The sequence below is a fragment of the Phaethon aethereus genome, assembly GCF_964289735.1.
Source record: "Phaethon aethereus genome assembly, chromosome: 32".
In the NCBI taxonomy this organism is placed as follows: Eukaryota; Metazoa; Chordata; class Aves; order Phaethontiformes; family Phaethontidae; genus Phaethon; species Phaethon aethereus.
Window position 1 is genome coordinate 535,336 of NC_138608.1, and position 24,865 is coordinate 560,200.

Here is a 24,865-nt window from a genome sequence, read left to right on the forward strand (position 1 = left end):
GCTTCCCCACACCTGTTTCTGAACAGGATCAGAGTTATTGTCAAAAGAATTACAGATGACTCTTGTGATGGTGAAACGCGGCCCTGGGGGCTGTCCTTCATGTCGCGCTGCTGAGGGTAAGGACCTTGGAATCCATTTCAGGAAGGCACTTTAAGTTTTGCGCTCCCCAGCAGAAACTGAAGAATTCGGTCCACTAACAAGGCAAGGAAGAAGTCAGCCAGCAACACCTGCGTGATGATGATCTTGAACTAGGAAAACAAACACAACTCATTAGTCCCTCCCTCTCTTCAGTTACTCTGTCCCCATAGACCAGAGCCTCTGCAGCAACTGCTGAACTAGAGCTTGAACTTCTTCCTTTCACAGCATGCTGTAAAAAACCCCCCAAAAAAATCATAGAATAATGGAATCTTCGGGGTGGAAGGGACCTTTCAAGGCCATCTAGTCCAACCCCCCTGCCATGAGCAGGGACATCTTCAACTCGATCAGCTTGCTCAGAGCCCCATCCAACCCAACCTGGGATGTTTCCAGGGATGGGGCATCTACCACCTCTCTGGGCAACCTGGGCCAGTGTCTCACCGCCCTCCGTGTAAGACATTTCTTCCTCCTATCTAGTTGAGATCTGCCATCTTTCAGTTAAAACCATCACACCTTGTCCTATCGCTACAGGCCCAGCTAAAAGTCTGTCCCCATCTTTCTTATCAGCCCCTTTCAGTCCTGGCAGTGGCAATAAGGTCTCTCTGGACCCTTCTCGTCTCCAGGCTGACCCCCTCCAGCTCTCCCAGCCTGTCCTCCCAGCAGAGCTGTTCCAGCCCTCAGAGCGTTGCTGGGGCCTCCTCTGGCCCCGCTCCAGCAGGTCCATGTCTCTCCTGTGCCAAGGGCTCCAGAGCTGGACGCAGCACTGCAGGGGGGGTCTCCCCAGAGCGGGGCAGAGGGGCAGAATCCCCTCCCTCGCCCTGCTGGCTACGCGGCTTTGGAGGCAGCCCACGGTACAGTTGGCCGCCTGGGCTGCAAGCACACATTGCCGGCTCACATCCAGCTTTTCACCCACCAGTACCCCTGAGTCCTTCTCGTCTCAATCCCTTCACACCCCAGTGCTTCAGCAGGATTGCTACTCTACCCTCAGGTAAAACTATTTGGGCAAGCAGTGCTCCTGTGAGTTATTTTCTGCCTGACGTTCTGCTAAAAACCTCAAGATTGCTCCAGAGATCCTGAGGACAGGTGGAGTCCTGCTCTCCCACTGAAAACTGAGCATAAGATTCAGGCGCAGAGAAACGCTGCCTGCTCACCTCAGTAGGGATTTCTACCAAGCCAAACTGTTCATTGAATTCTGGTGAAGAGCCCGTGAGAAGGCCCACGATGGCAAGTCCTGAAAGGACGATGCTCCACAGTAAAGGCTTGTTCTCCTGTAGACTCTCCATAAAAGGATGACCCTGAAACACAGCAAGGAGAAACGGGGCAGAGGTGAGGCTGTACGCCTTCAGACTAAGGCATGAGGAGCAATTCGTGACAGTTTGGGACACTTGGCTCATTCCAACTTGGTGCAAAAAGAGGGAGTTTTTCCCTGCAGAGCAGTGACAAAATATAGTTTGTGATTCGAGAACATCATTGTTTTGAATTATTGCACCCTAATTACAAGATTGCTTCTCCGGTGCTGCTGGAGATGTGACTTAAATATGACTTGCCTTGTAGTTGATAGCAAACGTGGCCATTTGCATTGCCATCGACATGATGTAGACAGTGCTGTTCACAAGGCTGGGCTCAAACTCCTTGTACAGGTCCACAAACTCCTCCTCTCTAAAAGGGAACAAAGCTGGAGATCAGTGGACCAGAATCAGAATCACCAGGAACATTTAGCTTCCCTTGCATAGCCCCACTGACCCCGGTTTATTTAAGTTTTGTTGGGTAAAACCAGTTTGTTCCCAAACAGGTGTGCCTGCATAGGTAAAAGCAGAGCTGCAGATGCTGCAAGCACAGGTACTCATCGGGTTCTTTTTCACAAAATAAAAATCGAGTGGAAAAAAAATTGTGTTTTTCTTTATAACTTTCCAGTAATCCACCTCATTGGTGTTATTTCTACTTCCCTTTCCCCTCCCAGCGTGGGGACAGTAGACCATTGGAACTGCAACGTATCACAGACCACACTCCCACCAGTTCCATCGCATCCTTGCCACGCTGAGCTGCCTGCTGACGCACTCGATGTACAACGCAGAAATGCTTTTTCTGGACACATTAAACTCCTCATGCTTGGTGTGCTCGATATAGCATTCACAGAAAGAGCACTGTGGTGAGGGAGGCCTCTCTCCACCCTCATGATTAGCAGCAATTGGAGAAAACATTCCGGTGTTGGAGGAACAGACACTCACTTGGAATCGCTGCGTGCCTGGGCACCACGGTACAGGTAAACAAGGCTGAGGAAGTGCACGAGGAACTGCAGCAGCACTGTCAAGACCGTGTAGAGGTTAAAGATGTTTGGCAGCGGGCGCTCCTTGGAAAGCGTCTTCAAAGGCTGAGAGAAAAAAGCAAACAGGGTTGACTTGAATGGTTTTGACCATCTCTAGGCAGTTTTCCAGCAGAATCTAACTAACATTCATCGGTGTTTCTGAGGAAATGCCAGCAAGAATTCCACTTCACCCGTACATGAGACCCACAGCTTAGCTGCTGCAAGTAACAGCCTCAGCCGAGCCATTTATCTGCATGACCCTTCCCACCTCTTCCACCTGCTCTTCCTGTAACCTGAACAAAGCTGCCTGCAATCACACAATGCTCCCTTAAGCAAGCACTGGCCTCAGGAGCCTCTCAAATCCAGGGGAACAAAAAAGCGACCCCCTCCAGCATTGTGGACTGTTAACTTATTAAAATGAACAGCTTTTTTTGGACAGAGGCACTCCTTCCATGATCCTGATACAACTGACAGCCACTGTCCCAACGCACTTCCCTCCCCATACCTTCGACCTGGAGATGAAAAGGAAGCAGCCAGCCAGCAGCAGACCCTGCAGAGTTGCCTGAAAATCACTGAACTTCACCCCTTCCAGGTAGAGGACGCTCTGGCTGTAAGCAAGGATCAGGGCGTTCAGGGCAAGGATCTTGAACATTTGGAGTGTTGTCACTAGCGTGCAACGACCTTGCTTGATCACGTGGCAGACTAAGGAGCAAGAGGAAGCAGCGTTTGGAAACAAAACAGAACAGGCTCCGGGGCTTTGTCCCTCAGTCCTTTTCTGAAGCAGCACAGAGGGAAGCTATCCGCTCCCTGCTTGCGTCCTGATCCAAGAAACCCCCACAGGGTAGCTGCGCACAAAAAGCTGGCAAAGCCATAAGTTTTGGGGGCATTTCTCACCACCCCACGCTCTCTGTCTTGGCTGCTTTCGAATCTAGACTTATTCCCCTCAGGAAATCTGGGCACATGGAGATGCACACCAACTGTTCAGCTCCCCCCATGCACTTACTGCACTGAATGGAGGAGAGCTTGGAAGTAAAGGGGGCTGCAATGCTGGCATCACCCAGCTTCACGACTGGTACATGCTCCTCTTCCAAATCCTTCAGGACCTGACTGATCCGCTCCTGCAAGCAAGAGGAAGATACAAATGCACGCCTCATTATCACAACCTGGATCGAAGACGATCTTGCATTACCCTCTCCCGCACCCCTGCTCCAAGGTGAGGCTGAAAAGCCTGCATGCTTGCAGCGTTAGCTTGATGGCTGGTTGGAAAAGCAGCACATCCTCTGCCCGAACCCATTCTGCTATTTCAGGGTAAGAAGCAGAAAAGCTGGTCTGTTCCCAGTATGTCCTGCTATTTCCAGTTCTCATGGATTAGCAGGAAACCAGAGGAGGAACAAAGAGCGAGGATAATTTAACAGGCTTTTAAACATCTAGTTACCAACCCTCTGGATGGCCAGCTGTTCCTCTCTTTGGGACATGACTCTGTGCTTGGCACCACGGGAAGTGGGCTTCACAGTCCCAGTCCCCATCGACGGCAAAGCAGGCCTCCCATCACTGGGTCCATCTCGAGTTCTCTTCTTCCGTTCGGGCAGTCTCTCAGGAGCATTTGCCAGCAGCGCCACTCCTGTAAGAGTGTAAAAACATAAGCTGCAGGGAAAAAGGGCCGTAATCCCTTTGCCAGCAGAGCATTTTCACACAGCAGGAATCCCAACTGCTATTTACAGCTGGAGTCAGGTGGGCAGGCTAGTTATGCAGCGACTTCAGAGATGTTACACTTGCTGAAGTAAAGCTTAGGAAAAGAAAATTAGGAAGAATCTTTCTTCCAGGAAAATGGTTTGCAGCTAATTCCTGCTGCCTGTTGGTGTGCACAGAGCAGGTATTCCACCGGCACAGAGATCCTTCTTCTTTACATTAGATTCTGCCACCAAATGATGTTGGTCAGATCGACCCCAGCCCTCAAAACACCAGAGAAACAAACACGGGTTTTGTGTTTAGGAACACTAGCCAAACTCAGACAGGGCACACGTGAGAGTCCTGCATGCAGACTCACCCACATCTGCATGTTTCAGAGCTCCAACATCGTTGGTCCCATCCCCACACATCAGCGTGACATAGCCCAGGCTCTTCAAAGTAGTGATTACAAACTCCTGCAAAAAGAAACGTGTAGTGAGAACCGTCAGCCTGCATGTTCTGATACGCTGCCACGTGCGCTGGGTTACATGTCTTGGTCAAGTGCTTCTGTTCCGCAGGAACTCACTGGCCTCAGAGCCAGACTCCGAAAGCTTCACCTTCCGGCTTTGTTTTAGGCATGCTGAGCCTGTTATCTTTAGGATAACAACGTGGCACATCCCGAGCGTTGGTTTGTGCCTCCTGCTGGCTTGGACACTGGAGAGGTTATGCTGCTTTGTTGAAAACAGCTTTAGCATTAACCATGGGCTAGCATCTACGTGGCTCCCAGGCACCACATGAGCCCTGTTGAGAACCCTGCTAAAACTGGGGTTTACAAGCAGCCGAAATCTCTCACCTTCTGCTTTGGCACCACTCTGGCAAACACCTGGATGTGCGGTATAAGTTGCAGCAGCTGCTGCCTGTTCACAGACTGTAGGTGAGAGAGACCTTCCCCAGTTACACACAGGTTGTACTGCTGTGTCAGCTCTCGCAAGGAGGCTGGCAAGACCGGGAGCACGACAGCACCATCGACGGACTGCCACTGCCAGCTGAAGTCTGGAAAGAGAAGCACGAGCTTGACACGAGCATGTCTGTGAGGTGCCTTGCTGCGAGAAACGCTCCCAGCCAGCCAACAGACACTGAGACTGGTGCTTGCAGCCCCTCAGCATTATGGACACAAGGCCCTGCACTTCTTGGGACAGTGACATGCCCACCTCCCATCTAGGTACTGTCTTTATGTGGACCCTCCTTCCCCGCAGTGAGTGACACTGCGCTCAGCTTCCCTGGATGGCCTCTGAACCTGCACAGCAAGGAGGCCTTCAAGCTGCCGTTATTTCTGTTATTTTGGTGCTCAGATAGCTCAATTTAGGAGCTGGCAGAGGAATGTTTGTAGCTTGCATAGTACTCCAAGCCAGAGAATTGAGGGGCAAAGGACAGAGGATTATCTGGGATTCTGGAAAGCGAGTCGTTTCCTTTATCAGCACCAAGCAGCAGCACTAATAGTATGTGGCTAACTGATACAATGCCCCAGTAGGGCTTTGGCTGTTGTCCTCCAAAACACAGAGCATTTTCTGCATGGGATCAGTTACCTTTGCTCACAGGAGGCTGCAGAATGAGGGTGTGCTCCCTCTGGAGGAAGTGTAGCTCCCGGGCCACATGGCAGGCAGTGAGAGGATTGTCTCCTGTTATCATCACTACCTGAGAGGAAAGCCAGAGGGGTGAAAAATCAGTTCTGGGTAGATAAGCAGTACTTCACAGCAAGTCTTCTTTACGCTGAAAAGACTTCTGCCTAGCTTGGATGCTGGTGACATTCCCTACGAGATGTAGCTCTGTGCAGAAAGGCTTTCTCTCTGGGCCAGGGCAAATCCCACTGCAAAAATAACAACCCATCCACAAGGTGTCCCTGCCCTACCAGTAAGGCTGGGATGCTGCCGACGCTTACGTGGTGCGATGCATTCTGGATCTCCCTGATGACGGATTTGGAGTCAGCTTTGAGAGGACAGGAAACCACAATGAATCCAACAAATCTAAGATCACACTCCAAAGCTTCACGCTTCATCTCTCTCACCTGCCAAAGCAAATCAGCAAACCGAGCGTTACCTGCTGCTCTGTAGCAGCCATCATGTTTTCCAGTCGGTGCTTCCTTGCAATCAGAGCATCGCTAGAAACACAACTCACGCTCCGAGATGCGCAGAGCAACCCTGGACAGTGCCCAGCTGCTCTAGAAGAAAAGCTTCTTGGGCACAAAGCTCCACAGAGACAGACCTGAAAACAATTATGTGTGCCCGTGCCACATAAAACCAGGTTCACAGCTAAGAAGTTCAGTGCTAAGCCTCTTCAGTTGCTACATGGAAAGAGTTGACCCTGCTTTCTGAACCGGGAAACAGATATATTGATCAATGATGCACAGGAATTCAAAGCTGGGACCACAACGCAGAGGCTGTGATCTTCCCAGAAGATGCAGATCATAAAAACCGAGACGGTTTCAGCAGCTTTGGGCAACCACATCCCAAGAGATCCCACTGCTCTTTCCTGCTCACACCACCTCTGATTCCTTTAACAGGTGCTCGATTTCGAGGCTTCAACAGACAGAGATACCTGCTGGTGAGTCAGGTGCCCCAGTTCTTTGTAGCCAAGGGCCAGCACTCTTGCCCCCTCATGTGAAATTTCCGTGTGGACAGCATGATAGTTGCTTGGGCACTGAGACAACTAGAGAAGGCGTGGAGAAAAGCATCATATTAATACAGTTCCAAACACAATTCAGTAGCGCATTCCAGCATTTCACGTTAAATATGCAGAGCAGGGAAAAGAGGCACTTGTGGGAGGGTCCATCACCATGAAGGGCAAAAGAGGGCAGGTTTAGCCCTCTGGTATCAGCAGAAGCAACAGGGCCAGGAATGCATACGGTGAGATATTCAGATCTCACTGGGATTAGACTGAAACTCCCCAGTGGAGTCTGTTTTCAGGCACGGGTTCACAGTGCCGTTTTGCAGGATGAAATCCCTACGTCATTCAGGTTCCCGACTCGGCAGGGACAAGCAGAGGTGTAAGGGGACGAGTGCACGTGCCAGAGAGGCCCTTCGTCTCCTAGAGAAATGCGCTCACCATTTTGTGCAGCGTCTCTGGGGCCCCTTTCACAGCTGCAATGTAACAGAGATCAGTCGAGCCGATCTTCTCATACGACGCCAAGACAGACATTCTTTTCAGGGCACTGGCAAAATGAAAGCGCTGGTGAATTTTCAGTCCCTGAGTTTTAATACTTCTGGGGAAAACTTTCTCATCTGGAAACAAACAGATCAGGAAATCCTGAAAGGTTTCTCGGTATCAAAATCCACATCCCTCCCTTCGGGTCCCAAAGGAATCCATAGGTCACCGAGATCATATGAATTTCCTCTCCTTAGACACAAGCATACAGAGCTGGGAATTCTGTATGAGAACTCCAAGAATCAAGGAGTATAACTGATCAGAACACCTATGTGCACTGGCATGAACAGCTACACAGCAAATTGAAGGTGCAGTTATAGCATACATTATTACAACCGGTAAAAATCCAGAAGCAAAAACAACAGCAGCATAGGTTTCAGTGGGGCATCATAGAATCTTCGGGGTGGAAGGGACCTTTCAAGGCCATCTAGTCCAACCCCCCTGCCATGAGCAGGGACATCTTCAACTCGATCAGGTTGCTCAGAGCCCCATCCAACCCAACCTGGGATGTTTCCAGGGATGGGGCATCTACCACCTCTCTGGGCAACCTGGGCCAGTGTCTCACCGCCCTCAGCGTAAGACATTTCTTCCTTAGATCTAGTCGAAATTTGCCATCTTTCAGTTTAAAACCATCACACCGTGTCCTATCGCAACAGGCCCTGCTAAAATACGTGTATGTATACAATATTCCTGGAAGATTGCTACTTTAGTTACCTGTGCAAGTGAAAGCCAAGAAAGCAGAGCAGAAAGCCTCCAGAGATACTGCCCGCAGACCACGCTAAAACCCACACGGCCCTGTTGTCACTACTGCGATCTGCGCTAGTCAAACCCTGGTTTTACTGAGTTGGCACAATCATAACTAAAGGACACCAACCTGAGCATGCCAGTTGCAGAATGCAGTATCTGCAGTCCTGAGAACAGAATTCTACTATTTGCTGTCCCTCTGACACGCAGTGCAAGGATTTCCGCTGCCCCAAACCAGTTCCTGGGATCATACCAGATGGAATTCACTCCTTGCAGAAAGCTGGCGTGAGGCATAGGAAATCTCCACAGACTAGATAATTTCATGCTCAGAATTAACAAAAACAGTGCTATCATCATCACGCCCCCCAAAAAAATCCACTCCACAACCCACAGCATATGTAAACAGGGCTCAGGTATCAGCCAGGGAGGAGCTGGAAAGATCTTTTACCTTTGGTCAGGGTCCAGTCCACAGCCATCAACATTGCCTTCTCTAACGGATCTCCCACCAGTGTCCCATCATCCAACTGTACCAGTGAGTGGCAAGTAGCAATCGCTCGGTGGGTTTCTACAGGAATGTCAGATACTGGTGTCACTTCCTTCCCATCCCTGCAGTATAAAAAAGACTGCCCATGTTAACAGACCCCATTCACATGATCTCAGACAAATTCTGGAATTTTTCCCAGCAAAAAATTCCTACTCTAAGACAGTAAACAGTGGAGCTTCTCATGGTGAGATCAAAGCCAGAGGAAATCTGGCACTGTCTCAACTGCAAACAGTGCCAAAGCCCGTAATTTCCACCAGTCCTCCAACGCAAACTTGATTCAAGCAGAACGCTCAAAGTAGAGGCCTGAACTAACACATTTAAGTAACTGTAGAATCAAAGGACTCAGATGTGTCTCTGCTGCAGCATCCAGCCTTCAAGCACAGTTCATTATGGCAGTGGAATGAGAAGGCAGGATGCTATTGCATGGAGGAGCAAAGGTCTCAGTTACATACAAAACCTACGCAACAAGTCCCCCAAGACAATTAAATTCACAAGTCCTGGGCCCATAGTTGTTGCCAGAGACCAAGGACCTTCTCTCCTTCCAGCTCAATCCATGTCTTTCACTCTCTGAATCCCTGTTTATCTTCTCTTCCCCACTAGAATGTGGTTTCACCTGTGCCTGAGGAGTTCCCATGGTGCCCAAAGCCCAGAGCACGGCAAATCCTATAACGGAAGTCACCCAGGACCTACCTGAGCCCAGCTACTCCTCTCACTACCAGGTGATCGCTGGTTAACGTGCCAGTTTTGTCAAAACAGCAAACTTGAACTTTGCCTGCAAAGGGGATGCGGAAGGGCTCTGTACAGTACACATCTAGAAGAGAGGAGAGGAAATTCTGTGAGAGATCAGCTACAAGAAAGCCGGGACAGGATGCTCAGTGCCTTTTATCACGAGACAGGAGCTGTCAACACGCTTCTGAGCTAGAGTTAATGAACCCTGAATTCCCCATTCTGAATTTTTGTGGCATTTGAAACCAGAACAGACACCAAGTTGTAGCAGTGATATAGTCCAACACAGAAGTCATTGGCCTCCCTATTCCATGTATAGGAACCTGCTCAATGCAGAACTGCAGGACTGTTGAGTAAGCAGGCTTTCATATGAACATATTCCCTCCTACACTTGATTTAGGACCCACTTCAAAGCACACACCTGCTAAGTTCTTTGGGGTTTAAACCCCCTCATACACACCAGCTCCAAAACCCAGGCTGTCACTGCACAGAAACCGCGGACACTACCGCAATTTCACGCTCATTTCCTCACCAACGTTCCCACAGTTCCAGACACAAGAAAGCAGTCCCATTTTTGTTTCTGGGTTTAGGCTTAGTACTTACAGAGCTTGGCCAAGGCGATGAGGGAGGTGTTGACAGCCAGAGAGAGCTCGATGGGAAGTTCAGGTGGCACGACCGAAGTCAGTATTAAAGTACACTCCAGGAAGAGCTTGTAACGGTTCCTGCTAGGATCCTTGGTGCCTACAGAATGAGACGGGAGACCTGTGTACCTCCTCATCCTCAGGCTGTGTGCCCCACAGAACTAAGATGAGTACCGCAAAGAAGCACACCTACCTAGGAAGGGCTGTGGGAGGGCAAGAAAAGCATCCATAATGCAGTGTGGGCCCCTACACTGAAACACTGGCGCAGCCCAACCCAGCTATTGTAACTCTCAGAAATTACGTCAACTGTCCTTCCCACAAGCTTTGGTACAAGTCCTGTGTAGACACCTGGAAGAGGCAAGAAGAAATCTCACCTTCAATCCAGACGTATGCTGCAGCAGCAATGGCAAAGACCAGCAGGAACAGGATGAAAATGAAGGTCTCTAAGTTATTGGCTGTCACTCTCTTCACCCCAAAGAGGATTGTACGTAGCAATTTCCCCTGAGAAGAACAGCCTTCAGTGCAAGAAGCTATCTCTGCAGCATGCAGTAGTTTGTTAAAAATACGTACGAAACCCATTTTTAAAATTACACTCTGGTGTTTTGGTGCCACAGCCTGAAACTTACTCCCATTTCTGTAATTAATCTGTTAAAAACCCAAACCTGTTCCTAAGTCACTTAAGTTGATGATTTCTTTGAAGCAGTCCTCAATATGCAACTAAAAAAGCTCGCGTTCACATCTCCAGTCTCTATAAGCACACTCAAATGCCCTTTCCCAACAATTATCGTTACAGAAACAGCGATAACCGGGAGCTGTAGTATATACATAGTGCAGCCAGTCACAACAGGAACCCCAAATCCTGCCTCCCAGGCTTCTGCATCATATATCAGACTACTTAGCAGATACACAAAGAAGAGACCAACCTTATTTATTCCTCTTCCAAACAAACAAGTAAAGTTAATGCCCTGAATTCTATTTTCCCATTGCTGTACTTCATAAGGATTTCCTGACAGCGAAGCACTGAATAACACAACCAGCATCATTGACAAGACAGGTGAGAAGGCACGTCCACATCTTACCTGAGATGTGTTGAAGCCGGTCCTCAGAGCATATGCCACACACCCGTTATCGACAGCTGGAACAGGAGCAGGGAGGAAGACAATAAGCTTAGTGTAAATCTTTTATAGGCTTATCACAGACAGAAAACGCTTGACTCTCCTCTCACTTACGAGGGGACACAGACAACTGTAACAGAGCATCACAGCAGTCCAATAATGAAAGTGAACCATTAGCAACACGGCCAAGGAGACTGACAAAATGATACCCTCCAAAAGCTGTACCAAACCATTTAACATAAATCTGTGAGTGCACAACGCCCTCTCAGAGGGAATTTGTGCAGGTACATACGTTTCAGTCCTGTGCTGGCTTTCTGGGGGGGGATGTGCTGCACCACTTTTGTTCCCCCAAATATGATGTGTAGGCGGGAATCTGCCTGCATGTCCAAGACATGCTCTGGACTGAGATCCTCCACAGGCTCCTGCAGGACAACGTTCACGTCTCAGACTCACAGCTATCAACACGTACAATTTTTCAAAAAAGTGTTCCTTTCTGTTCTTATCCCACAAGATGCTCTCAGTTTCACTTCAGCGAAAGGTGGCCTGAACTGAATCTAGACCTTAACATGCCATTCAGCTCCTGATCAGCCTGGGTTTAGAGCCTGCCATCTGTGGAAATTCTGGTTTCGGGGGACTAGTTCAAGGTCGGCACACTGAATTCAGCAAGGGAAGCTCTGCAAGCATTGTTTTATCATTTTTAAGTCACCCACTGGCACAAAAAGAAGGAAGATTCGGGGTTTTGAAGTGCTTTACGCTTGTTCCTCCTCCCACCTCTACCCAGCCAAAGGCATCCAGACTGGGGAATGTGTAGGAGGGCGATGCCATGCCCACACGATGGAGTTCAGACCCAAAGGCTGGAGACATTGCCAGACAAAACAGACATTTCTGTTTCTCATTTACCAGAGACCATCAATCATCGATAGGGAGCTGATAACAAACCAGCCAGGTTGCCTGGGACAGCATTTGCACAAAGAGATTCATTTGAACTCACAAATTTTTCCTTTTCTGGCTTGCAACAAAGGGACAACACAGAGGACATTTCACAGACCTTCATCTGTGGCACAGACTCTCCCGTCAGCATAGCCTCATCTACAATACACCTTCCACGTAACAGCAGCACATCACAGGGCACTAGATTTTCATGAGGAGATCGCCCTGCAATTAAGATATTAAAACTGAGAAGAAGCTCAAAGGCGGAAGTGACTATTGTTTTGCTATTTGTCTGGCAGGGCATAGCTCTCCTTCAGTTTAGCTGAGATACAGGACATTCCTAAAGCTTCAAACCTCCCACAGGGTGCCAAATCTACCACAGTACATACCCACTCAGCATTGCTGAGAACTAAAAGGGTTTGAAGGTTATTAGATCTCTCTTAAGACCAGGAAAGTTTTAAAATCAAGTCACTTTGTTCTCATTGCTATTCAGGCTTCAAAGACTAGTACCACATCCTGGGGTAATACAACCTTAAAAGGGAGAGCACGGTTCAGAGAGAGATTGGCCCTTTCCATTCTAGGAAGATACTGTCAGGAGGAAGGGAACTCTTCACCTTCACAATCCTAAGCTGAAAAATCTGAGGCTGATTTATCTAGGTATTTACCTTTCTTTAAGACAGCTAGCCGGTCTAACCAAAAGATCCAGCCCAAGGATTAATCTCTTGGACCCTTGAACTGTGACACTTAGGAATCAAAGGCCTGAAAAGCACCCGACCAAGACTCTTAGATTTTTATGCCTAATTCAATTTACTGCACAACTTAACGCACCAGAAAGAATCTGATTTTAAACAAGCTTTTGATTACAACCATCATGCACGTCATTACCAATGGAAACGATATCCCCTGGAATAATCTCATCACTGGAAATGGGGCGCCACTTGCGGTTTCTGTAAACCTGTAGGAAAAAAAAGCTCTTTGAGAAGCCCTGCACGCGTCGGAAAAGGATCACAGGAAAAGGATGGGAAAAAGGAATCAGCTAAATCAGCTAGAAGACAGCTATGTCAAAAATTTCATCATAACCCTCTCTAGTTCTGGTTACCTGGATCATGTATGGCTTGTTGCCCATTTTTCGAATCTCTGACATGTTCCTCATTTGCTGCTGGACCAGAGAAGCTTCAAATGCAACCAACATGGAGAGAGTGAAAACACTGTAATACCAGTATTCATCCAGGCACCACAAACCCACACAGAACACCTGTGGGAAGAACATGACACAAAAGTTATTCTAAATCTTCCTCAGAAAACAAAAGCCTTCAATTTCTAGGATTTTTTTTTAAGCTAACTTGGTACACATTTAGTTGTAGGAAGCCAGAAAAACACAGTAACTTGCTAGGGAGAAACAGGATCACTCCCACAAGTAAAATCAGTATTACAGTGCAAGAAGAGCATCTACTCCTGATTGTAGAAAGCTGCCAGATGATTTATGGCTCTCCAGTTGGGATTGTAAGGAATTCCCTCATTTTTTTGCAGGGAGAAGTATTTACAGTTCTTTTTGTTGTTCATTTTACCTGAAAGACGAAAAATGGAGCTGTAGCTCTTTCTTTAAAGAGTTCCAAGAACTCTGGCACCACCATCTCAGCCCTGGGAAAGAATTGAATCCTCATTAACCTAAACATTTCAGATTCTCAGCAAAAGCCCAACCCAAAAGCCACCTGCAGCCTCCAGTATCAGACCAGGCTGTACTCCAGAATGTCCATCATCTCCCTGTTTTCAATTACTTTGATTCAGTTGATTTGTTATTGGCAATTAATTTCCATCTATAGCCCACCCTGGAGAAAACCCCTTGGTCCAATACTGCTCTTTGCCCTTAAAGGAATTCAAAGCAAGTACCAGGAGTAATTGAGATTTACAGAACAGGGCTAGAACAGTGGTAAAACCCCGTTGTTGCTGACAGACCAGGATACTTGGGCAAAGAGAGATCTGCACCTGGAAAACTTACTTGTTTGTACCGTATTTCTTCTCAGCTGCTCGGATATCTTTGTCCTCCTGATAGCCTCGGGCATTCTGGTAGTAACAGAGGGGATGTTCCACAGGGAAAGCTACAGGAAGAAACTGTTTCTTGCCATCTATCTCATATGAGTATTTGATTTTCTGAAATTCAAAGGAAAGAGCCTCCTGCCCATCCTCACCCTGCAGAGAGGGGAAAAAAAACAAACACAACCAGTTGAACACACACCGAACGCATCACTCCACACATAACCTGGCCTGAAGAAGGAAAGAAACCCCAATCCCTTATATCATTAGTTATTGTACAATTCTGCTTGTGGTACACGCATCAAGAAACACTGTGCAATCTTTAACATCCCCACTTTTGACTGACTGAAGCTGACTTTTCCCTAACTACTCAAGTTAGAAGCTAATAAACTGCAGGCTGATGGCACAATGTAGCAGTTCCCTGGCACGTGACAAGTGTCAGTTCTGCTCCCGACAGCCATATCCTTACCTGGTCTCTGTGGAGTGGCACTAGTTCTACTGATCCGTTATTTGGGGTTGGCACAACTTTAGCCAATGTGGCTTTTTTAGGACAAGGTTCCTGAAACGCAAACAAGACACGCTTTATAAAGCGGATGGCAGACCCTGAATTTCAACGCGCTGGGAGGAACCCTTGCCAGATTGCATTAAGACACACAAAGAGCTCTTTGCAGCTGAGTGCTTTTACAGAGCTATTGTTAGAATCAGAGACATTCTGATTACCACAACTCATCCCCAAAATTGTACCCTACCACCAAAGGAAGCGTACTCAGTACTTCACTTGCAGTTAAGACGTGTTTAGCTGCCGGTGAGACATGGTTACAACAGTGACTGCAAAAATGGCAACCGGCTGGTCCACCATCAAAAAACAGAACGTTCGACACTCGCAAAGGCGGTCAGCCCCTGCCCCGAACACTCAACTCATCCCAGGCTGACTGTGTGCAGACACATTGCTGGACTCCCCAACACTGCTTCGGGGCTAGGGCCTGCCGAACACGCACACCTCTCCTTCACCCTTCATCCTGCACCCTCTCCCTCATCGCGCCTGCAGTTTCCCTGCGTGGCTGATGCGGCTCTGCCCCACCGCAAGAAACACACCCCCCATGCCAGGGGATCCAACGCGCCCTCAGCCGCCCCCGCACGACAACAGCGGCCGCGGGGAGCGGCAGGAGCCTCCCCGCGCTGCTGGCGGGAAGCCCCGGAGGCGCCTCCAACGCGGCCGGCCCCGCGGCACCGGCAGCCCCGGGACTCACCCGGACGCAGGTGAGGGCGCAGTGAGCGTGCACCGACCACAGCCCCGAGAGCGCCGTCAGCAGATGGACGACACCGATGGCGGCGAGCGCCAGCAACGCGGCCTCCGGGGGCGCGGGGCCCGGGCCCGGTCTCGGGCCCTCTTCCTCCTCCGTCGCCGCCGCCTCCCCCCATGCCGCCCACACGCGCGGTCCCCACAGCCACAACCAGGCCGGGTAGAGTCCCGCCACGAAGGGCAGCACGGTGCCGTGGAGGAGCCGCGGCCGCCGGCGGTACAGCGTCACCGACGAGACCAGCTCGTCCACGGGACCCGGAGCCGGACCGGCCGCCGCCATCTTCCGAGCAACCGCAAGCCACCCGCTTCCGCTTCCGCTTCCGCGGGGCGCGCAGGCGGGCGACCGGCGCCTGCGCAGTGGCCAGCTTGGGCACCGCGGCTCAGGGCTGCGCATGCGCCGAGCCGGGGCGGCACCCGCGGCTGCGCATGCGCAGCCTCCGACACCCCCCCCCCTCCCGCCTCGACGCATGCGCACAGCGGTAGTAGCGACCGGCGCTCCCGCGGTGGCGGAGGCGGCATGTGAGTAGGGGGCGGCGGGGGGACCGGGCCGGGACAGGCCGCGCTAGGCCGCGCCGCCTTCCCCCGTGTTAACGTTGCTGTCTCCCCACAGGCAGGCGGCCTTGGAGATCACGGCACGCTACTGCCGTAGCGAGATGGAGCAGTACGGGCGGTGTGTGGCCGCCAGCCCGACCTCCTGGCAGCGCGACTGTCACCATCTCCGCCTCAGCATGTCTCGCTGCGCCGCCGCCCAGTGAGTGCGGGAGGGGCGGGCTGGGGTCGGGGCCGGCGCTGGGGCCCGGCTGGGCCTGCCGGGTTGGACTTCAGGCCAGTTGGGCCTGTCACGGCTGGGCAGTGCGGCTCCCGGGAGCTGAGGGCCCGGTGTTGTCTCGCAGCCCGATCGTGCAGCAGATCCGCCGGGACTGCGCGGAGTCGTTCACCGCCTTCGAGCAGTGCCTGAAGGAGAACCAAGCCTCTGTCATGAACTGCAGTGAGCACGTCAATGCCTTCCTGCTCTGTGCTGACCAAGTGAAGCTCTCCACGTGAGGTGAGTGTTGTGTCGGGCTGCAGAGCATGGTCGCTCTCCCTCTAGACGTGCGGCCCAGAGCCTTCCTACTGACAGCCACTCTCCACGTCTGCTTGGGAGCTGCTCATTTAACCAGCTGGAGTGGAATAGTGCAGCCCAGAACACACATAGACCTGCGATTTTCACCCACCCACCTTCCCTTCCTGTCTCAGGAAAATACAGAGCACAGCCAGGAAGTATATCTAGGCTAAAAGCATGGTAATTCATTGGTGTGGATTGTCAGGGGCTGTAAGTGATGTATCTGTGGCCATTATGGATGTGAATGCAACAGTGTGTTTCTCCAAATGGGTTGGTCATTCTCAGTGTTGGACTAAGCCGATACCCTGTGGGAAAAGGCTCTGGGAGGAAAGCAGTCTTGCTGAAGTAATGATTTTCGTCCAAATCTGTTAATGAACCTGGTTGTCAGTTTTGTACCGTAATATATACAGAATGGTTTTGCTGGGGTAGGTCAGCTTGCAGTGCTCTGGTAAAGATCTTGTAAAAGTCTATGGAGCAACGTTAAAGTAAATAACATGTTACTAAGCATATGGAAATCACCTGAATGTGACGCACTCCCATCACCTGACATCGTAATCTACTGTACCTCGTAACTAGGGTGCTACATATGCACGGAGCCTACCTGATGCTTTTATTTGTGCTGTTTTTTTCATAGGGGAGCCTTGGAATTAAAACTCATCTTCAGGAGTGAATGAAAAGTCTTTCTGTACTCTGGAGTATCGTTCCATTGCTTGGTTGGGTTGGTTTTTCCCCTCTGAAAAACGAAGCACAGCCCTGTGATGTGGTTTTCTTGGTTGTGGTCACACTACGTTTGTCTTCAGCAGGCAGCTGGACTCTGACCAGGATGTCAGAGCATTCCTGATCCGTTGGCACTTGTGTGCTGATAACGCTGGGTTTTGTCTGCTGAGTTGCCTCTAAAAACTTTATAAGTAAATAAATCACAGAACTGTGTTGAAGCAACACCAAAGGATCAGCAGCAACCTGCAGATGTGCCTGAATATGAACCAAAAGCTAAAATCAGCCCTTACCTCTTTTCCTGTGGTCTGTATTCTTCGACAGTTCCTTTGATAATTAAGCACAATATTTTCCTTCGTCCCAATAAAAAGCATTTTCCAGGATCCAAAGCCAGTTCTGGCTTTTCCCACTGATGATGGAAGCTGCTCTCTGAGCTGGACTGACTACAGGGACATTTCTTTGGTTGTAAATGTCTCAGCTTGACCCACTAGAAAACATCCAGTGTGGTTCCCAATTTTGGGGGTGCCATGAGGGGTTGTAGCCCCGGGCCTTCTGCTGGTTTAGAACAGCAGAGGGAGTCTTCCCACTGGCAGAGGCGGCAGAAAAACTGCGGACTTCAGAGCACTGGCCGCTCTGTCGACAGCACAACAGAGATCTTCCAGTGCAGGGATGTGGGGGGCATCTCCGTTGTTCTTACACGGGGGAACAAAGAGCCCAGCTTTAAGGAGAGTTTGTTTCTGGGCTGTAACTAGTGGGGGGAAAAAAATTAAAAAATAGAAGAAACAATAGGTGGTCTAACGAGTGGATTAAGACCCGGGGCTCATGAGACCTGCAAGCACATCTGTAGAGGGAGAGCTGTGGGTTAGGCCCTCGGGTCCACTCCAGTGTTGCCACGTCTGAAAGTCACTGTAGGTCTGTTTAAGGTGCTGTCTGTTAGTGGGACTGGCAATCTCTCCCAGCAGAAGTTGAAACCTTTGAAAGTCCTTTGAGGTACCCAAGAGCAGGTACGAGGAAGGAGAAATTAGTTTCTACACCTGCAGCTTCAGAGCAACAGCTTTGCTGCTGTCCCGAGTAGGAACGTCGTCTTCCAGAAAAGTTACAGGGAACCATAAACTAAAATTTTCCAGAAGCGTGCAGGGAGCAGATGACATGCAGAAACTATTGTGCACAGTGCCAGCAGAGTCTTTGTCTGAAAGTACAGCACAGCTTTGCTGTGTTTGTGAGGTTTTTTGTGCCTCGAAGAGAGGGTGAGGCATGGACCGGGAAACTTGGCTTTGACCTGGTTCCCAGGGGTTCATACCCCCTTCCCAGGACACATTAATCCTTATTCGTGTTTCAGTCAGGCGTAAGTCCAAGTGTTCGCCTTTGAGCCTGTGGTGGTTGGCAAACATCGCTTGGCATTTTCCAGTTGGGCAGAGTTTAACTCCTTTGGGGAGAGGGACAGCAGATTTAAGTTGATCTGTTCCAGCTTCTAGCAGAGCCTGAATCATGAAGCTGGCTGTCGGCGTTGCTGTTGCCTGTCTCACAGAGGTGGCTGCATTTCAGCAGTGATGGGAACATATGAAGATGCTGGGGTCATGTCTAAAAACATATATGCACGCTTGCAGAAAACACTTAGTTTCCTTTTATCAAATGCCATGCATTGGAAATGTAAAGAGCCATTTTATCTTCTGGCAGAAAAGTTGGGAGAAAAAGGTGACAGTAGCTTGGCTTCAAAGTGGATTTGGAGAGGGGGCAACTGCTACCAGAAAAGGAGGAGAAATCCGCTTTTAGCGGTCTCTTTGAGTTTTATTTATACCAGGCAGCACCCCATTAGTCATAAATGTCTGTGGTATGAATAGCTTTATTAAGGATGCCGTTGTACAGGAGCAAAGGTGCTTTACATGTTGTTGACATTGTATTGAAATGTCAGCCTGTCAGCAGAAAAGCCATTTTTCATTATGTTTAAGGTGCACTGGGCCCCTTCTTAAGCCCAGTTATGTCTCCTCCTTCTCGGGAGCCTGAGCCACTCTATTATTATTTGCTCTAACACATTAACCACTGAGCTGCCAGGCACTTGCTGTTGGCATCGACGAGCCAAACGCTCACAGGGTTCAGTTCACTTGTTACTACTGGGAGCGGGAAGAGAAGGATGCTGCTCCATCCCATTTCCATCCACAATTGAGGAGAGAAATGCTTTCTGAGGAAATACGAGTGAGGCAGCTGCCAGTTTTATTCTGAATAAAAAATGCACATCTTTCCCTATGTGTGTAATGTAAATGTAAAATAACCTTGTGTAGCAGAGAATGATGGAACCTTCCTGGGGAGGGAGGTATTGTGGTGATGGTCACTACCTGAAATTGTTGCCTTCCTCAGTTTAACAGCTCCCTTGGAAAAGTTTCTAGATTAAATCAACTTGTAGCCCTGGCAAATTTGGCAAAGTCCTTTGTGAAAAGTGAAAGGAATACCGACAATTGTCTTTCCTTCAACTCCATGTGCTAGAAGAAGCCAGGGAGGATTCTCTTGCTTTTCTCTTAGCCTTGAAGGAATCTGTAGCTATATGTGCGGTACTGCATGATTAATCCATTTAATTCTCACTTAGGCAGAGGGGCCTCTTTAAGTGAGAAGCATGGAGCAGGAGGTTTGCAGCTCTTGCTCCTTTCGAACTGCCTGGGCTCTCTGCTCTTGCTGGTTGCTGGAATAAAATCAGAATGGCAATTACAGCTATTTCTGGCATTGACAAACATAAGGGCTGGGCTGCTGTGGTTCTATCTTGCTTGGATGCGTGATAGTGGCTGGAAATATGGCAAAGCTGTATATGCAGGGCGAGCAAGTGTCCCTGTGAGTGTTGGGAAAAACTGTTATTTCCAAATCCAGCTGTTGGGTTTTTTGGTCCCATCACTGGAAACATATTTAGCCATAAAAGCTAAAAGGAGCATCGGTTGCTCCAGTATCTTTCACAAGTTGTAAAGTGGTGAGGGAGACCTCTGAAAACCTGAGAATGAAACAAGAATTGGGAACCTGGGAGGCTGCTTCTTAATTTCTGGTACCACAGGTTTATGATACTGTCTCATACCTCTTGGTCTAATTAGGACAGGCTTCTGGAAGCAAGTGCAGGAAGCCGGACAGTAGGACAGTTACGGCATAAAGCTGAACAAGTGCAAAAAGTCCTCAGGCGGTCAAACTGGTAGGTTCAGCTTTCTCTCCAAAGGCTGTAAAGAGATTCAGCTAAATTAATGCCAAGTGGCTGAAGTCAGTAAGTGAATAAGCCTGTATTTCCCAGAGTGGGAGACTTGGGGGAGGTGGGGAACAATAATATTTAGAGCAGGATTCGGATAGATCGGTCCTCTCACATCCTCCCAAATGCAAACCAGACCAGAAATAAATGCTAAAGCCCTGCAGTACCAAGGAGAAGAACCCAAAGGAGCAAGTTCTAAGATGGTTAAGAGCTGTTAAGAAAGCAGTGTCAGACTTGTGTAGGCGTTCTCACTTGGGGGTTAACTGTTGTAAAGGATCCTTCATTGACACGAGTCTTTTTGTGCCACTATAGTCCTTCCCTCCACCTGTTTCTTGTCTTCTGGCAAGGGCTTTGCCATTCTCTGCTTGGTTTCCTTCTCCTGGTTCTATGTTTTCTCCCCTTTTAATTGTTCTCGACTCTTGTTTTCAGCCAAATACGCATTTTGCTTGGTAGGTGAGCAAACTGGATGTCAGTTTTTTTCTTTTTTAACTTTCTGTCTTTCTGTGTGGCCTTAGAAGCTAGTCCTAGCATGTTCTATGTCTCTGTTTACTCATCTCTGAAATAAATAACACCTACTGGGCTGGAGAGTAATGCAGTATAATTAATTAGTGCATGCAAGGAGTTCTGATGTCCTTAACTAAGAGAAAGACAAGGATCATTAGGTTAGTTAATTCTCTGCTTTGTTTTTCCTCCATTTCTTCTTGGTTTAGATCTCTCAGAATGTGAAGTTAAGTGTGTCAGGACTTTTTTCAGCCTGTTGCTTTAACTCCTGTTGATGTCACTTTTCCTTTCAAGTGGAACTTTAAAACCAATAAGGTAAATTACACACGATCTTAGAATGAGGAACTAACAAAAACATCTCTTTAATTTTTCATCCAGAAAATATTCTCGTTTTACACTCTGCTTCTCTTACTTAAAGGAACCATAAATCAGCGTGTTCCTTTGGTGTTTGCAGTCACAGGGAGAGATTTAGTGCTGCTGGCAGGCCCGGGTCTGAAATGGGCAACTGTCGAGGGCAGAGAGCTGTACGGAGCCACATTCCATTCACACACACATTTGCTTTACTTGGCTGTCATCCAGATGATTTTTTGAGTCACTCATGAGCACGAGGGAAATTGTGTGGGCAGAGGGGAGCGTTTTTCATCTCGTGGTCAGTCTGTCACCTCAACTGGCTTTTATTCACCTTTCTTCTCCTGTCTGCAAAGACGGGAGAGAAACACACCTGGGCATTTCAGAGAGCAGCGGGCATTCCCAAGCCCTCCTTCTCAGCAAATATGTTGGCGTGTCACAGCCAAGGACCTGCACCTCCCTGCTTGATGAGAGCAATTGTTCTGTCTCTTGGCCATGCAGAGCAAAAGGGGAAAGCCAAAAAGTGTGGGTCTTGCCCAAGCTGCCTGTGATTTTGTTCTTTGCTCTGCTGCAGGGTGGGCTTCGCCTCTTGCTGCTATTATTTCCTCACCAGTACATATTCCCCAAGTCCTGCGGTAACCGTGAGGCTTAATTCACTGATGTCCATAGGTGCTCTGGGATGGACGTTGATACCCGTAGGTTGCCACAGGGTCAGATCCCTTCTGCATACATATGCAAAGCTACTTCTGCCTCTCCCCTCTTAATGCTTGCTGGCACTTCTGTCGCCATTTCCCCAAGTCTCTTGTCACTAGAAGAAGACTTCCAGCTGCAACATATGGTTGGGAGTAGATTCACCTGCAGTCACTGACCTCTGATACCTGGCTGTTGATGCTAAAAGCAGCTGTGTCCTTTGGTAAGACAAGCAGCGGGACTTGCCTGGCGAGACTGTTAGCCTTCTGGGCTCGGGCAGTGTTGGCTGTGGTACTTGGTGTCCACCTTTCTGTTCATTTCAGGCAGAATCTGGCCTCAAAATGGGAGAGTACCTGCGACCTAACAGATGGTCGTTTCTCCCCCTAGCTGTAGGGTATGAATCTCATCTCTGGCTCTTGTACTTGAACTCCCTTGTCACCATCGGACTCCTTTGCATCAGTAGCTCCAGGTCTAGCATAGCTTTTCACCGTATTTAATTATTCACATTGGGATTCTAGTTCCTCTTGCAACTAACTGTGAGTCCTGCTGTTGAGTTTGCTGACTCCATTAAGGTATGAACAGCCGCCAACCAACACTAGTTGCTCCTTTGCTCCAGGATACCTAGTTCCTGGGAAAGGTGACGGATGGGCTGTCCTCCTGAGGAGCCCAGGCCAGCCGTCGTGGGACTGCAGGGAGCCGGCTGACGGCTCGTGCGTGCGGTTTGTCTGACTGTGCTCAGGCAAGCTTCAGATTTCCACTTACAGTTTGCTTTTTTTTTTTTTATTTTCAAATGTACATGCAAAAAAAACATCGGCACATCACAGCACTAGATCACAAGGAAGAGAGGGTGGGGTTTCAGTGGGTGAAGCTGGCTCTGGTATTTGGGAGAAACATCAATTTGCACATAGTTCACTGTAACATTCTCTTAAAACTTCATCTAAACTGAGACTGCCTCTAGTGCAAGCGCCTCTAAAAGTAACACACAGCTTTAGGAGTTTTTCTCTTTTGTTAGGGGTGGATGACCACACAGCAAAGGTGGAAGTCACCCAACTGCAGCAGCTTGGTCTAGAACTTGTCTATCTGGGCAAACATGTCATAAATAGCTGTTTCTGCGAAAGGCTTCCCCTTCCCTCATAAAAAAAAATGTCAAGGTGTCAGTAAACTAGGTACACGACTGCCTTCTGGGGAGAGACATTGTCTGATACTGAGAGCAAAGGCAAGTCCAGCTACAGAACCTGGCACTGTAAACACAACGGGAAGTGACTGCACATCAGCACGTGTCACGTTCACACAGCTTTATTAAAGGTGAAGCAACGGTGGAGTGATCTTTATAAGGGCTGTGGTTCTGTTACACGTCATTTTTTATGTCTGTTCTCTATAAGTAGTCGAGAAGGTGAAAAAGTCCTGATAAAAAGCAAAATGCATCAGGACCGCATCTCCTTTTCATCCCCAAATCCAGGATTTTTTAGTTCCTGGGAATCTTCCTCCATAACTGCAGGCAACAAAAATTAGCCACTTCTTTTATTTTGTTTCTTTTTTTTTTCTCATTTGAGAGGCTACACACCTTTAAAATCAGACTGACAAGCCTGCGGAGGCTTAGAAGTAAAACACCACATACAGAAACATCAGTCAGCCAGGTTCTCAGGTTGCACCACTAGACTCACAACTGTGGAGATCCAAGATTTAAAAATAAGTCATTATTTCCTTTTGAAGTTGTCTGCCAATTGTTCAGTTCAAATAGACAAGGAAAGGTTAGTTCTGGAGGACCGTATTCCTTCAGCTGGCATGCTGTAAGCAGGCTCATGGGAAAACCTGACCTTTCCAGGAATACCGGCTGTACTTCACGTATATAAGGAACCAAATCCCAGGCTTGGGTCCTAGGTAGGAGAATAAAGAATTTCCCTTTGGTAATAATTCACACTTCCATTCCCTGCTCTCTGTTTCTTGCCCTTTTTGAGGGTATACACTTTGGTGGCCACCTGCTTCTTGTAACTCGCCTGCCTCCTGGCAAGATGATGAATGGAGAAAATGGATTATTCCTTTCTATCCACAGTGGAGACATGCTGTTCTCTTGGCCAAGTCCTGATGTCACCCCTCGGTTGCCCTTGAAACGAAAACCAAACATAGCCTCTTGGAGTTAAGTGACTCGGCGGGGACACGTTATGGCATAATGCAATCTAGTTTCCTTCTCCCATCACTTGCTGGAGGGAAGCGAGGTGTGAGGATGCCTTAATTGAACTGGGCGCGCAGTCGGGGTGGGAAATCCCTCTGTGGACAGACCTACAGAGGAAGGGCTTTCTAGCAGGAATATTTTGGGAGTAAGATTGTTTCACTTCGCTGTTTTAAAAAAGAAACAAACAGAAATTAGTGTGGCTAATTCTGTTATTTTGTGAGAATTAGTCTTTGTTCTGTCCATAAAGGGAGTAAAACTCTTGTGGAGACAGACAGACATAAAGGTGATAGAGAACTCGCTGTGGGTATGTTACACTTCTCTTGGCATCCTTGAACATGCCAGAGGATAAATATTGTGTTGTTTCTTGAAGCAGATACCCAAGCATAGCCCTTTCAATCAGGGGCCAAACTACTGTGCATTTCTGAAATGTCAAACGTTAAAAAAAGGTCCTGGGCCAACTGATCGACAACCATGTAGAAAATCTCTGAAGCAGTAGTGGCATCCTTTAGAGATGTCTCAGGACCTTGGATTTTGCTGTTGAAAATTAACCTTGTCCCATGAAGTCTGCATCTGGATTGGGACATGAGGCAAAACAGCACAGTGAGCAGCTCAGCTGCAACCAAAACTTAAATAAGTGGAGTTCTTGTGGGAAGGGCACCTCCTACTTCTAGGGGCAGCTCTGGTTAGCTTGGCCAGTCTTTGTTTGCAGGACATAATGCTCAAAAGCTTTAACACTGGACAAACTGCTAAAGTTACAGCTAAACAACATTGTAC

At 48.6% G+C, this 24,865-nt stretch overlaps 1 protein-coding gene across 1 annotated transcript; it reads right to left on the minus strand.

The window, feature by feature from the left end:
* Positions 1-137: 137 nt before the first annotated feature.
* ATP13A1 (ATPase 13A1) lies at positions 138-15,626 on the minus strand (the record flags this gene model as incomplete). Its single annotated transcript, XM_082012202.1, has 26 exons — positions 138-248; positions 1,287-1,430; positions 1,683-1,794; positions 2,364-2,506; positions 2,946-3,142; positions 3,444-3,558; positions 3,880-4,061; positions 4,488-4,584; positions 4,962-5,161; positions 5,695-5,803; positions 6,048-6,173; positions 6,704-6,814; positions 7,211-7,386; positions 8,502-8,659; positions 9,288-9,408; positions 9,927-10,064; positions 10,339-10,465; positions 11,044-11,099; positions 11,372-11,501; positions 12,128-12,234; positions 12,895-12,964; positions 13,109-13,264; positions 13,578-13,650; positions 14,009-14,199; positions 14,513-14,602; positions 15,294-15,626. 26 exons carry the CDS (start codon positions 15,624-15,626, stop codon positions 138-140), a joined length of 3,573 nt encoding a protein of 1,190 aa, XP_081868328.1.
* Positions 15,627-24,865: the final 9,239 nt, after the last annotated feature.